This window comes from Nothoprocta perdicaria, unplaced genomic scaffold (assembly GCF_003342845.1).
Source record: "Nothoprocta perdicaria isolate Ctin4 unplaced genomic scaffold, notPer1 scaffold_172, whole genome shotgun sequence".
In the NCBI taxonomy this organism is placed as follows: domain Eukaryota; kingdom Metazoa; phylum Chordata; class Aves; order Tinamiformes; family Tinamidae; genus Nothoprocta; species Nothoprocta perdicaria.
In genome coordinates, this window is record NW_020454894.1 from 520,147 (window position 1) to 535,146 (window position 15,000).

Here is a 15,000-nt window from a genome sequence, read left to right on the forward strand (position 1 = left end):
TGTTTTATTTATACCATGCTTTATACTGTAAAAGTGGTGGAGTTTGTGATGGTAACTAGCTGCTGTGATAACCAAAGACTTGATGAAGTCTTCATCCTTTCAGGTTCTTTGCATATTTTTAAAGAAAATATGGCTTTCTTCTTCACTTAGGACATTTTTAACAAAGTTTTCAGCAAAGCTACGTGGTCCCATGCCATGGTCAGGGTGCTCAGAAGAAAATTTGTGGAAGCCTGGACTGGCCCTTGGTAAGCACAGCCTTTGATTGCTGCCCGATCAAAGCAGCGATGGCCGGAGCACCCACGGGTGATGCCCATGGAGATCCTGCTGCTCGCTCAGCCTGCACCACACGGCAGCTCCCACCCAGGCCCGGGGATTCACCCCGAGATTTTCCTCCTGCAATTTCCCCACGTACCCAGGAGATCACAGAGCTGTATCTTGCCCAAGCAGTAGGAGAGTAATGTGTGTTTTAACCACCTTAGTCTTTTTTTGTTTTAATCCGTGCATAATTGGGGATATGTATATCTTAGATATGTAGAAAAGATGTAAATTTTGCTTCAGAGAGGAGCGAGGAAGTGGGTTCCTTCTGTCGAGGTGTCGCTCTCGCTGCGGGTGCATCCCTGCCCATGGACCGGGGCAGAAGTGCAGGGGCCGTGCGGGAAGAGCGGGAGCCTTCGGAGGCCGATTGCCTGCGCTGGAACCGACCTCGCGAGACTGGGGGGACAGTCCTTACATACAACAAAAACATCTTCTCTGGCTCATTTTCTTATCAGCGCTAAGACTGACGGCCCTTCTTTTAACCTAATAGTGTCTGGAACGGACTGTGTCACCTGTGTTCCGTGTTGCCTGACGTCTGTTTTGGGAACGTGCTGTCATTCTTAACTGCAGAACTTCAGCTTTTTGGTTTATTAAACTTCATATGACATGTCTGTTGACTTGGTGGTGGAGGGTCTTTTGGGTCTGTGTTTAATTTTCTCGATCCTCAATCTAAAATAGGTTGTTTCTTCCAAGTAAAAGACGCAGGAAAAAACAGGTTTTCTTCTATTTTAGACAAATCTTCCAGTTGTTCTGCTGCAAAACCTACTGATTTGGAACAGAAAGATTTATGAGGAGACTACTCTGATATCAGGAATATTTTTGTTCTCCAAATATAGCCACGCTGTAGACCTTTGAAAAGTCTTCAATCATTAATAGCTTAATTCTTTGCTGATGTTATATTTTTAGAAAGGACAGAGCGGAGCAGTGTTTTTCCCTGCAGTTCCTATTTTTCTGGCAACCCTAGGTCACCACTGGATGTGTTGCAGCATCAGTTTGATTTTCTGTCTATTTTATTCCCAAGTCCTGGTTTTGTGGTCAAGACATGTGGAGAACAAGAATTAATTTGGAAGAAGAGATTAGTTGAGAAGGGAAAGAGTTGTTGTTTGAGCCAGTGGCCAGGGCGGAGGTGGAAGCTGAAGTCCTCAGGAGGGAGGTGAGATCCAGACTAGTTGGTTCTGAGACTGTCTATCCCAAAGCCAACAGTGATGGGCAGGGTGGTGATCAGGGCAGAGAAGGGGCAGAAATCGGGTCTGGGCAGCCTCGGTTGTGTCTCCTTGGCAGGTGCCCCCATGGTTGCGTTGCCTTGGAGGGCATCCCGATGGTTGCATTGCCTTGGAGGGCACCCCCATGGTTGTGTCGCCTCGGCGGGCACGCAGTGCTGCGTCCCAGGGCAGCATCTCCCGTGAAATCTGTGTCTCTTTGTATAGGATTCCAATCAAAACTTTAATGGCGTGGGGCACCGAGTAGCATTTAATGACCTTCCGTGCTATCACTCGAGTCTTTCGGGCATTGACATTGATTTTCCTTATCTTGGCATGTGAAGACAGGAGTCTCACTCCCTTCTTTAAAGTGTTTGCTGGTACACACGGCTAGCACGGAATAATCAGGCAGCGTCTTTGACGGCGGCGCTGCACACACCGGGTCCCAGGCAGCCTCCCCTCGGCACCCAACTTGGCATCGTTAATTGCAAATGCCAGGAAAACGAGGAGGCCCTGTCGATACCTACGTGTTGTACTCGAGAGAGGCGTCCGTCCTAGAAATCTCTATTCGATACACCAGCGTTTTCATGCAGATGCTCATGTTTCTTTTGCAGAACTTCCAAAAGCACAGATCCTTAAGAATTTAAATGCTCATTTAAATGGGGAAATGGGGAAAATACTGTAGGAGAAGGAGTAAATGGTACAAAAGTTCCCTGTTCTTGCAGGGACTGTGTCCCTTTCTTCTGGGTAGCTCTGAAAGGAGCTGTGGTGGCGGTGGTTCAACAAGGAGTGCAGGTTCCCTTCTGCTCGTCGCAGCTCTCATCCTTTCTTTAATCTCTTGCTGCCAACATACACGCACTTCATTCAAAAGAAGCAAAATTAGACTGCGTAAGAATGTGCTTTTTGCATGCATTTTGAACTTAGAAAGCTGCTTTGTTCATTGATTCAGTTGTAAAAAAAAAAAAAAAGCAACACAGACATACGGCTATTTGAACTCTTTATTTGCCACATTTGCAATATTAATAACACTGTTTCTAGAAGTTGTCACATCAAGTAAAAGATCTTCATTCCAGACTGTCTTTTGGGGCCAAACGGAGACTGGATGCATGCATTTAATAAATTGTAGTCTCAAGTAGTCATTTTTGTAAATAATTAGCTTCAGTGAAAGAATAAGTTAGCATATTGTATGCATCTAATGTTGCAAATGTACATACAGCAAACTTTGCTATTAATCAACAGTCAAGCACTGTAAGTTGGGTCTCATACATAATGAATTGTTCTTAAACCTCCAGGGTTTCATTGATAGAAAAATAAGAGAAAACACAAGTGTAGTAAGCTTTTGAATAAAATTTAACGAGATTGCTCTGCATCTTGTAATTGTTTTGGAATCATTAGAGACCAGATAATTCATCTGCAGTTTTGGGGTGGCTTTACCCTTCATCTATCAAAGAAAGACTACTTAAATTACATTTAGGTGTTGATAAAATGCATTTTTATTTACTTTCACAATGAAGACTTCAGTAAAAATGCCAGCTAAACGTGTGTACGGTATTTAAGGAGTAATGCTGCATGACTGAGTCTTCTTTTAACTTTTGTGTTTGAAATATTGCTGATTTTTTGCTGTTTGAAAAATAACGCTCCAGATATATTTCTCTGAGCAAAACAACGAGCAGGAGGGTTAGAAAGACAATGAAGCAAACCAGCCTTTGCCTCCCAGCGAGGCAACTTTTTATACCGACCTGATTTCCGTAGGCTTCATATGCACGAGAATTGCGTGTTGGGTTGTTTTCCATCGTTTACTAAATAAAATAAGAAAATGCCATTGAAAAACCATAAAGGGCATCACCATCATTCCCCTGCCTCCTGTCTATTTAATGACAGAAGAGCTGGTTGTGGATCCCGGGAAATCTGCGGCGAGTTCTAGTGCCAATTTATTCCGGAATGCAAAATAAGTGGGGACACTTCCCCACCCCCCAATGATGCCTTTAATTAATTGTATTGCTGGATTGAAATTCCGCTCCAGCCGCTCTCATCCGCGGCAGCACCAAGGGGCCTCCCAGGGCCATCCCGGTGGCTCGCGCTGGCTCCGCGTGGGATTCCGGGTGCCGGAGCCGCTGCAGCGGGTCCTGCACCCCCCGGATCAGCCACACGTGTGACCTGGAGACACGCCAATGCTCGACCCACCTGGCGCTTCCCGCCGATCCGTGTCTGGAGCAGGAGACATCCCGCGTCCGGGATGGATGGATGCATGGATGGATGGATGCCGTTGATCCACCGCAGAGGCGCGTGAACTCCGGGAAGGTGTCGCTGCTCGTGCGGGGGTGGCCCAAGGACCCGCCGCTTCCCAGTGCTCCCAGCCCACGCGCAGGCTCCGGCTCTTGTGCAATGCTCCCAGAGCTGCTTTGCCTCCGCGACTGGCGCGTGGCTGCAGCCCAAGCTCTTCCCGAGGTGATGACAAAAGTCTGCTGTAATCCTACCGGGCAGCGTTCCCAGAAATGTTTCCTCTCTGCCCATGGGCAGATTCCTCCGTAGGATCCTTTTCCATAAGCCCGATGTTAAAAAGCCATCTTTTTTTTCTATTTTTTTTCCTTCTTTCCTGCATGGAGGGCAAAAGCCATTCAGAAGTCCACCCACATTCTTATTTGTGCTTGACGCTAAGTAGGACTGCAGGCTCCAGGAGAGCCATGTCTAAATTGCTGTCAGCTTGCATCACGCATTCCTGCAGCCGAGCAGGACCACAGGGTCATGTCAAAGCCCATTCTTTATAGTTGCAGCCTGTACAGCAACAGGCCTCTGGTCTTTCTCCCGTAACAAGAAGATTAGCATGACAGCCACATGGAGCCTTTGCGGGCAGTCACAACAACACTTGTTTAGCTTGGGCTTCAATTACCCCGCGGAGCAGGAGCGCAGGGTCCGTCTCCCTCGTGGTGAACTTCCCTTGGCCCTGGCGCTCCAAAGGCTCTCTAATGCACTTACTCTTTGGGGGAGAATTCTGTGATTTTTCACAATTTTTGTTTTGGGGAGAATTTAGAGGAAGGACTTTTAATGTTGGCGTGTGAGATACTAAGGGAAGGGGCCTTATTTCTGTTTTGTTTCTTCCCTGTTCTGCCCATTGTCCCTCCTCGCCTTTATTAAGGCATGCACACTGAAGTCTTTTTAATCCCTGGTGGGCGTAGGGTGATTTTGATAATTTTTGGATGTGTTCAAGACACAAACTTCCAAGAAGCCAGATGGCCAAAGAAGCAGCAAAGTAAATGTGAGGAAGAGCACTCGTGTCGCACTGGCAGGTCTTCCCATCCTCTTTCCCCCAGCCTGGAGGTGCTCGCCAAAGCAGAGCGGATGAGTATTGCCCTATAAATATACTTGCAGACTTCCAGGGACAAACTGCAATGTTGCTATTGCGAGATTAATTAAGATTTAGTATCTCTTTCTGCCAGGAAGTTCAGTCTCTTTTTCCTGACTGTAAATCTGGCTACTTGTCATGGGACAAGTGGGATTGGCACTGGAGAGCAGCTGAGCGTTAGACACAGCCAGCATTAGACACGGCTGGAGGTTCTGCTTGGAGGATGGAGATGGGATCCTCGTCCACCTTTCAGCTGCTCGGGCTTCTGACCACCGCACCTTCTGCAGAAGTTCAGAGAATCAGAGAATCCTTAAGGTTGGGAGGGACCTCCATCCATCATGCAGTCCAACCTCCTGCACACACAGGGTCACCTAGAGCAGTGGCACAGGGCTGTGTCCAAGCAGGTTTGGAAGACCTGCATAGAAGGAGACTGCACAGCCTCCCTGTCAGCCTGTTCCAGGGCTCTGAAGCTCTCTCTGCTCCTTGTTTTCCTGCCTCCTGCTCTGCACCCTTCTGTTCTTTCTTCATCCATCCCCATTCGCCTTCGTGACTTCTTGCTCCCCGATGGCAGTGCTGATAAAACAGAGCAGTTGCCTGGGCACTTTCCAGCAGTGCTTTGGTGGTGGGAAGGCCGTGGCACATTTGTTGGTGTCTCCTCATCGTGTCAAGGCCCTCTGGAGTGGGGGCGGCCCGGAGAGAGGCCTGGTGAGCTCTTGTGCCAGCCGCGTTGCAGCGAGAACAGCCCGTGGCCGCTCTCACCGCGCTCGCGCAGCGAGCCAAGAGCCTCCTCACCGGGATCCGTATTGTTATGATTTGATATTCTCGTTGTTGGTTTTGAGTAACAGTGCTGGTGGGCTTTGTTCAGGGAGTACAGCAAGAGAAACTGTGAAACACTTAAAAAGCATGTGGCTGAATGGCCAGAGATCGCTATTTTCTAAATACCTGCAAATAGTGGGATATTGCAGACCCGATGATCTCCAGTGCCAGTGTCAAAACACAGTGCAGCTGGTGAGTGGCAGCCTGCAACAGAATCAACATGATCGTTTAGAAGATTTGTTCTTTGCTTTAAACAGCTTAAGACAGAGGAGAATCTTCATTAGCTGCCTGCACCCATAGCAGTGTGTGCAGACCTGCTCCCTGCAGGCTAAGCATGGCACGGTGAGTCACTCCACCAGCACAAAGCACCCAGCGTGGCCGGGCCCATGTCAGCCAGGCTGTTGTGTTTAGGACCTGCAGGTGCCTCTATGGCATGGTCAGAATATTGTCCTACATTTGCCTTTATCCTGAGGAAATTGCCAGCAGAGCCAGTGTAGTATATTCCCCTCCCTTTAAATGACAATTCAAGGTCCATCTTGTTAGGTTTCAGTTCAGTTTTATTAGGGATGGGTTGAGGGGAAAAAAAATCTCAGAAATAACTCATATTGATCATTAATATTAATGATAAGTTGATTATTAATGAATTATAAGTCGATTGATTAATTGTTGATCATTAATGTATTCCGAGGTGGCTGCTCGCAGAGGCGGTGTGTCCTGACACGCCGTGTTTCGCTGGTTCTCGGCCCCACTGAGCTGCTCAGAGCGTCCTGCAGCCAGTTTGCTGCGTACATGTTTGTTTTGGAAGCGCCTTGGCCACTTCCCGTTCTTGGCAAGTGCTTTGGAAGAAGCCTGCTAAACTGAACCAGGTGGCGGCCCTGATTTTCTTCCCCTCTGCTAAAACCATTCCTTTCCGTTATTTCATTGCATATGAACATGTAAGAAGCCATAAAAGAGACATGACTGGGACAAGAACCTCCCAAAGAGCCCGGTCAGCTGCACAGACACCAGAGCCCAGCAGTTTCCTTAGGTTTGTCGGGCTTTAAAAAGAAGCTCAAGTGGAAACAACTGTGCAGGAGGTTAGAAAGAGCGGCACGGGCTGCCTGTCCTGAACGTGGACTGAGTCTGCCCCAGGTCCCATGGAGCGCCTTGGCTTGGGACTGGGTGACCACAGGCCTTGGGCCTCCCCAGCAAGGAGGCAGCTCCGAGGAGCTGGAGCGTGTCCGGCAGGAGCAGCCGCTCCTGGCCACACGTGGAGTCCTCCCTTGGCCAGGCTGGGGAGAAATGGGCCAAAACGCCCCAGCCAGGAGCTGCTCCTGGCAGGACTTGCAGCAGCAGCGCAAAGGTCCTCTGCTCCTGCTAAAAGAGGAGCAAGAAGCACGTTCCCCCCGCAATGTTTCCTACTTTTTTAGATGAAAATGCTTATTTTATTTTCTGGGAGAAGATAAAAACTAAGTTGATCCCACCATTTGTTGGATTTTACATTGAAAACAAGCTTTCCACAAGTAAAGCATGGTGCAAAAGGCTACCTTGCCCATCACATTGTTGACCATTGGCCCGTGGTGGCCAAGCAGCCTTCCTCTCAGGATCACCAAGGGGAAGAACATTAATCCAGCAGGTGTCTTTCTGCTTGTTCATCAGTAAAGACCGGGTACAACTAATTAATACAACTGTTAGATGGGTGCCTCTAATATATAATTGCCTTTTTCCTGTCTTTTTTGAATTAGAAATGATAAAATATTAATGTATACAAAGACTACCAAGGAAGTGCAGTATTGAAGAGAGGAGTTTCAGTGTGTGTGAGGGGGAATTTTGCATAATCTAACTTGTCTGCTCTCCTTTTCTTCTTCTGGATGTTTGGGGACTACTTTAGCCTTACTTTTTGAAATGCAGGTATGGTTTAGTCAGACCAAAGTACGGCTTGGAAGCCTCAGAAAACTGTTTTATGGACAGCTGGCGTTTTTAAGCTGAATTGTTAATGACAATGTAATAATACTACTAGTTTGTAGAGGGACCACTGCTATGCAGCTGAGGAAGGGAGCAGGGGAGGAGGAAGGAGAGGGGAGCAGGGCCAGCGGAAGACCTGTGCGTTAGCTCCATTCTTTCTTTATCCTCATTAATGCTGTCAGATTCTCGGGAACAGTTGTTGCATTTCTACCCAAGTGAAATTACAGTGGAGATTTTTTTTTTCCTGCTGTTTGGAAGCTCCGGGGCTCTGAGTTTACAAATTGGCTCTGAATTCTACGGGAGAAGAAATCAATGGATTCCCGTGTGGTAGTTCTGGCAAAGGGTTTGTTTTCTTGGTCCGGTGGTAGAAGGTAGTGAAGACAGGGGTGAAGAGGCAGGAGAACTGTCCCACCGAAACAGAGCATCCTTAAGAAAAGGAGGCCTTGCACAGGGAACACCTTTATTCTGTAACTGCTTTCCAAATAGGGATGGTTGGGTCTTGGGGACAAGCCCCGGGCAAGCCCTGCACCAGCCTTAGCCCAGCAGTGCTTGCTGTGTCCCGCCTGGATCCTGCTCCCGCCCATTCCACGGGCAGGGAAAGCCCCGCGCTGGCCGCTCCGGAGCCCGGGGGAATTGCAGAGCCTTTGCCAACTTCCCCTCGGAGCCGACGGGGGAGAGCGGCCATTCCAGCTGTTCGTTATCTTTTTGCCCGTGGAGAGAGCTGGTGCAGAGCCGGGAGGAGATGTAGTCGCTCATTTTTATTATGATATTACAGTCCAAATCATTTCCAGACTCCAGAGTATATGAAACAAGATGATGTGAAAACCATAAGCTTGCTAGTTTTGAATGCTTTCCTCTGCTCTTCTGGATAAATGGAGCAGAAAAGTCTACCAACTTCTCCTGGAGATTTCAAAGGCATTATTATGTTCTATAGTTACTGTGTTGTAGTAGCTTTAACTGTCTACAATAAAACAGAGCCCTGTTCTGCTGAGCGCTGTACATGTGCAGAATAAAAGATGATCCTTGGTGTCGAGAACTTGATCTGAGGTCCACATCATACAAATAGCCCTGGGAAAAGGTTATGCACAGAGTCTCCTTCAGTTAAATCTATTTTTTTTTTTAGCAAAGAGATTTTTAAATGCCAAAACAGCATAAAAGAGTCCTCACTTTCTAGCAAATCACTACCATTTTCCTTCCTCCGCAGGGAAAAATCAGACCGTTGTAATTGATCTGGTAAAAAGTGGAAAGGAAGAGGCCTGAGCCCTGCATCCCAGCCTGGTTTCCATCTCCAGGTGTTTGTTGCTCTGAGCACCCGGCTTGTGGCGCTCTGAGCTCTGAGTACCTGGCCCTGCCGCCGCATCCCCATCCCTGCATCCCTGGAGGGATCCCTGCATCCCACTGTGTCCCCATCGCTGCATCCCAGCAGGGATCCCTGCATCCTTCCCGCCACGCTGCTCCTGCTACTACCCCTCCATCACCGCGGGTTCCTCTCCTTCCTGCGGCCAACGCTGCCGTCTCCCCGGGCCAGAGGAGCTCCGTGCTGAGAGACTCCTCTTCCTGGAGGCCCAGCGTGGTCCTGGCTCCTCGCTCCCAACATTGCCCACCTCCCCAGGCCGTTTCCCTCCCTGCATCTGCCTCTGCTGCCGCAGAGGAGAGGGGCGATTCGTGGATCTCCAGGAAGATGCAAGCAGGGAGAAGTGTCTCCTGACCACATCGTGTTTATTGCACCTTCTCCCTGAAGGCCCCTCAGTAGAAGTCAACCACATGAAATGCAATAGGAGGTTCCAGCACCAAAAAAAAAGTCACAGAACTGTGTGACCTAGAGCTGCGAGTACCCTTGTGCTGACTTTGCATTTCAGGAGCCGATGAAGACGCGGCTTTGCAGAAGACCCGTGCGTTACTTACATTCTTTCTTGCTCTTTTCTAAGGCTACCAAATTCCCAGGAGCGGCTGCAGCTGAGAACCCCCTGGCCGTCGCTGGAGCAGCAGAAGGACGCGATGGGAGCCCTTGTTTTGCACTGACCCTTCCTGTTGGCTCCGTTGCAGGGCGGCGGAGGCCGAGGAGGCGCGCGGGGCGGCGCTGCCGGCGCCGCTGGAGCAGTGCGTGGCCTGGCTGCGCGCCTACTTCTGCGAGCCGGCGCGGACCCGCGCGCTGCCGCTGCCCGCCTTCCACCACCCGCTGCTGCTGCGAGGTACGCGGGGCTGCTGGGCACGGGCGCGGGAGCGCGCCGGGGCCGCCGGGCACCGGGCGCGGGAGCGCGGCGCTGCCGCCCGCCCGGCTTGCCGCACGGCAGAGCGCCTCCGGAGCACAGAGCCGCTGCAGGGGAGCGGGGCCGTTCGTGGATCTCCAGGGAAGTGCGAGCGGGGAGAGGTGTCTCCTGACCACAGTGCGCTTATTGCATCTTCTCCCTGAAGGCCCCTCCATAGAAGTCAACCACATGCAATGCAATGCAAGGTTCCAGCACCAAAAAAAAAAAAAAAAAAGGTCACAGAACTCTGCTTTTGGCAATGCCTTTTTGTCTCTCCATCAGCATAATTCTTTCCCAGAAAGAACAATTTCTTTTTTTTTTGTGAACTGTGTTTTATGAGGTAGGATAATAGACTCGTGCCAAAAAGGGGCTCGTCTCCTCTAGACCCCGCAGTGTGACATAGCTCTGCTTTTAGTATGAGCTTCCATGCTTCTTTTGCAGTGATGCAGCCAGAGAGACCCCGTCCCTTTGGCAATTAGTGCCAAACTGCCGTTGCCAAGAGTAAGGGAAATGTAGCCTGTCCCACCTCACATGTCTAATGGCAGCTGCGAGTGGGAGAACACAGTCACAATGCCCTCGTTCTGCAGGGTGTCCTGTAGGTAACTGAGTTATTCTTTCTGGAGGGCAGAAGTGCCCAACTTTGCCAGCTTTTCACCATACCTTTATTTCAGCAGCAAACTTTTGCACTGATTGTTGCTTGCTATGAAAATTTCATTGACAAGTTACAGGGTAAGTACTGAGTATTTTCAAAACTCTCTGAAGCTTGTGTGCCACCCTGTGCCCCTCTAATTTTTATACAAGCATTTAGAGCATGTGCTAACACAAGTTTCTCATTGACAAGTATTAGTGAAACTGTCCTGTTAACTTGTGGGTAATGAGGAAATAACGAAGCTGTGATGATGCATCATTTGTCCAAAAATGCCAGAATGTTGAACTCCAGAAGGTGCCCATGCGGTAGAGCCTTTGGGTCAGTGGAATTTCCATCTGACAGCGCGTTCCCTGTCCCATCAGATGGGCTGAGATTAAAGAGTGGGATTGGAGCGGGTGGGAGGCTGCCCTCGCTGCAGGTCCCGCTGCTCTCGTGCTGCCTCCTCCTTGGACGAGGACGGAGCAGCTCTGCTCCACGAGAGCCCACCGGGAACCCGCGAAACCTCTGCAGCAAGGCCACGTCCTTTCCCACTCGACTGCCGCCTCTCCTCGCAGCTCGCTGCCTGTTCGGGTGCCGTCGATGCCGCCTTGGCTGCTGCCTGTGCCCGGGCAGCGCGCGGGCTGCTCCGGGGAGCGGGCGCCTCGCGGGCTGCCCGCAGGGCTCAGGCCTTGGGCATCGCAGCTCGGCGGTTTTGCACCACCAAGGTATGTTTTTCTCATTTTAGCATGTGCAAACCCAGGTTTTTTTAATTTAGCTCAATTATTCGTTCTTGGATGGAGCCCAGGTGTGCATGTTTTATGGTGAGGGGGGAGGCAAGTGCATAATGGAAATGCTGACACAATTAGTTGGCAGAAATCGCACTCGAGTGATACTGGTTTTATATACCCCACTTACGTTCTCTTCTCAGGAATTCTTTCATATAGTAGAATAAATTGGTATTGGACAGAATGTGGAAAATATATGTCAAAAATGTGAAGTTATTTAGCAGAAAGGTAAAGCAAAAGCTGCATTATTACAGAACGTATGTTGCATTTTGATTTATCTGTAAGTCACAATTACAGTATTGTTAAATTTGGTATTTATTTACTCTTTCACACATACATTTCAGAGTGCCTCCTCATTCCTCCAGGCCCCTGAAAATGCAGAATAAACACAAGGACAGGAGAAGGAGCACCCATGCACATCAGCTCGCAGCAGCTCCCAGCGCCCAAACCTGCCCGCTCCCCTTCCCTCTGAGCACTGTGGTTCCCTTAAATTCTGTGATTTGAGTTAAACCATCAAGTGTTTTTGCGGTGAGGGCTGATGGTGGGATCTGTCCTTTCTTCTGAGGCAGAGCTTATGTCAAGCGCTTTGACTTCTGCCGTGCGAGAGGGATCCGAGGGCACTAAGGGCTTTGCTTGTTTTCTGACAGAGATCTGAAGGAGGTTCCTCATTTAACAAAATGACACTTTACAAGGGATGTTAAGGGCTTTCACGATGAAGCACTTCTCAAAAAGCAATGTGTTTTCTGCAGTTACCCTCGTGGAGAATGGGAGGGAAAGGTGCTCGCAGAGAGCAATTATGGCAATCAAGTCGAGAGGAGCTGTGCGGCGCACCGAGCAGAGGTCCCACCTTGCACCCACCCGCTGGGGTGCTGCACGGTTATTGACAGCGAGAAATTTATTTATTTGGGATTTATTTTTCGCTGTTCCTCACAAGTGAGACCCCAGTCCTCTTCTGAGCATCCCGCAGGTGAGGAAGAAGAGGGGAACCAGAGCTGCGTCCTTGGGCACTCAGGATTTGGTTTTCAAGATTATTTCATTTCCACTGAACCAGCTGTCCCAATTCTGCTATTTCAGTGGCTCCATTTGTGACCTAGATTTTATAAATTGGCTTTAGTACTCTAATTTAACATTAAAAGTGGGGAGAGTATTGAAGAGCACTCCGAGTACAGAATTAGCACCTGCATCCTCGGTTGGTGCTGTAGCAGTTTGCATGGCAAGACCCATTTCATGAGGTCCCACAAAAAGGCCCATTACTCCAAAACAAAACCAAGCTGGTGAGCCAGGGCCGCCCCGCTTTGTGTCAGGGAGCCAGGGATCTCCTCGTCCTGCAGGATCCCTGGAGGGAGGCGAGCAAGAGGAAATGTCCAGGGCAGTGTCTCAGTCCCTACAGAAGTTGTTGGCTTGCAGACTTTCCAGCTGGGCCTGTAGAGTCAAAATCTTCTTGAAAATGCAATTGAAAAACGGGAATTTTCAAAGATTTTGGTTGTGGCTATTGCTTAATGAAATTAATAATAATAATAATAATAATATTTTACTCCCCAAAGCTTTTCCTAAGCTCTTGGCATCATGGCTTTAGGGGATGAGACCTCAGAAAACTCACGGAGAGCTTCCAGGTGAAAGTGAATAATCAGTCTTGAAGTCCGAAGGTCGTTAGCCCCTGTATAAATGGAGATGAAAAGTCGGCTTTGTCGTTATTTTGAAGTCTGCGTGCGAATTGCTGCATGTGTGGTTCGTGGAGTGGTAAAGGGCATGTTAAATGGCCACGCGATGAACTTGCAGGCTTCTCGCTCTTTCTGTGCTGTGTTCCGTGCCTGGCCTGGGGAGGTTCCCGGTGCGGATGGGGACGGCTGCGGGTACAGGCGGCGTGTCCGGGTGCGAGGGCGAGCGGGAGATGGGGCACGAGGGGCTCAGGGTGCCCTCCACCCCCACTCGCCATCGGCTCCTCGCGCGGCCGCCGAAATTCCCGCTGTCTAATGCACGTTATTAATCTAATTAATCCGAGAAGGGATATTGATGAAGCCCTCATGCATAACGGGAGTCTTCAAAGGGAGAGGAGCGGCTGCACGCGGCGCCGCTCGCCGTGCAGGCCTCTAATCAATGGTTACCTCCCGCACCCGTGGCCGGGCGCGTCGCGGCCCCGCTCCGCCTCGCCCGGCTCCACCAAAAACAAAAGGCAAGTCTGCCCAAACTCAAGTCGGAAAAATAAATATTTTATATTCCGGAATTCAGCAAAGACCAAGCATTTCTTTTGCCGCTGTGTGGCTGGAATGCTCGAATAATAAACAAGTTGTCTGGGGTTAAGAGCGCTATTAGTTTGGTTTGCTTCTAAGGCAGCAAATCCAGCATCCCGTGAATGCTTCTGCTGGGGAGAATTGCTTCTGAAGGCAACTCGCCCTAATTGCAGCGTGTGCTGTATCCTGGAAAGCAGTTTCCTTGCTCCTAAAATTCAGCCAGATAATATTTCGATATGTAGAGATTACTAAAATAAGAAAAACATTTATGGTATTAGACACAATACAGCTCCTCTTTTTTTTCCCCTTTGTTTAAATTAAAATTTGTACAAAATTATATATATTCATATATATATGTAAGCATATATATATATAAAAACAGTTACAAAAAATCTTTGTTGAGGTACTGCCTAGTAAAGCGAGAAGGTTTTGGTGATTGGCAATTTTGAAGAGAACAGGAGAAAATTTACCATCTTTATTAGCTTGTAATTCTTGCAGGAATAGCCTATAGATATAATTGAGACCTATATCCATAGAGATATGTCTATAAAAGGCATATCTAGTTTTAATTTTCTTCAGTCCTCAATAGGAAAAATAGCAAATTCGGGATACAGAAAATCTCCAGGATCCTTCCTGTTGCACTGACATGTCTGAATAGCCATCTAATTTCCAGTGAAAAATGGAAGATTCAGTAAAGTTCAGGTAGGAAAGCAGAAACCCAGCAGCACTACTAGGTCATATTTATATTCTGCAGAATTGAATGGCATTATAGGTGACCTGCTCGGGAGAAAGGCAAGGCTTCCCTTTCCTAGCAAAACACAAAATACCCTTCTCACCGTTTATTTATTTATTTTGCGATTTAAGATTGAACATATTCTCTTCATTTTGTCATAGAGATCCATTTCATTAAATAGAAAAAGTAGAGAATTATTAGTGACATCCACTTTTTTCCTTCCTGCAGCTTCATCAGGCATGCAAATACGTTTCTATTTAGGCTTTTAGCAAGTGTTATTTTAAAGTAATATGAAGTAATCTGCTTGAAAACGTTAGTACTTCACATATCTGGACATGGCAGATTCAAATGCAGAGAGATGACAAGTTTTCATATTTCTGTCTGCCAACACAAAATTCAAATTCTGTAGACTGGCAGCTTCTTTTATTACCATTTCATGTGAGAATAGTTTTGATAAGCAGAAAGTCACTGTTTTGTTAGACGTTTAATGGATTTTTACAATCCAATACTTTCAAACAATTTTCTTCAAACAGAAATCAATCGTCTCTCCAGCCTTCAAAAATGGAAACAACAAAAACTCGTCCCATTACTTTTATGTCCTGAGTTTGTTTCCCAGTCCCATTCTAACCTGGCCCATTTTTGACATGTGAAAGATTCCAAGGATGGGAGATACCAGCATGAGCATCCCAGGAGCAGAGGAGATTTTTTTAATTAAAAAAAAAATGCATTGTATTTTCAGAAGGATAATTCCTTTTTG

At 48.2% G+C, this 15,000-nt stretch overlaps 1 protein-coding gene across 1 annotated transcript in view; it reads left to right on the top strand.

Moving 5' to 3' along the window:
• MGMT (O-6-methylguanine-DNA methyltransferase) overlaps nt 1–15,000 on the top strand; it is a 107,139-nt gene that overhangs the window by 73,661 nt on the left and 18,478 nt on the right. The window contains exon 6 of the mRNA XM_026036228.1: nt 9,674–9,809. Within this exon, the coding sequence (XP_025892013.1) occupies nt 9,674–9,809 (136 nt within the window). The remainder of the gene's footprint in view (nt 1–9,673; nt 9,810–15,000) is intronic.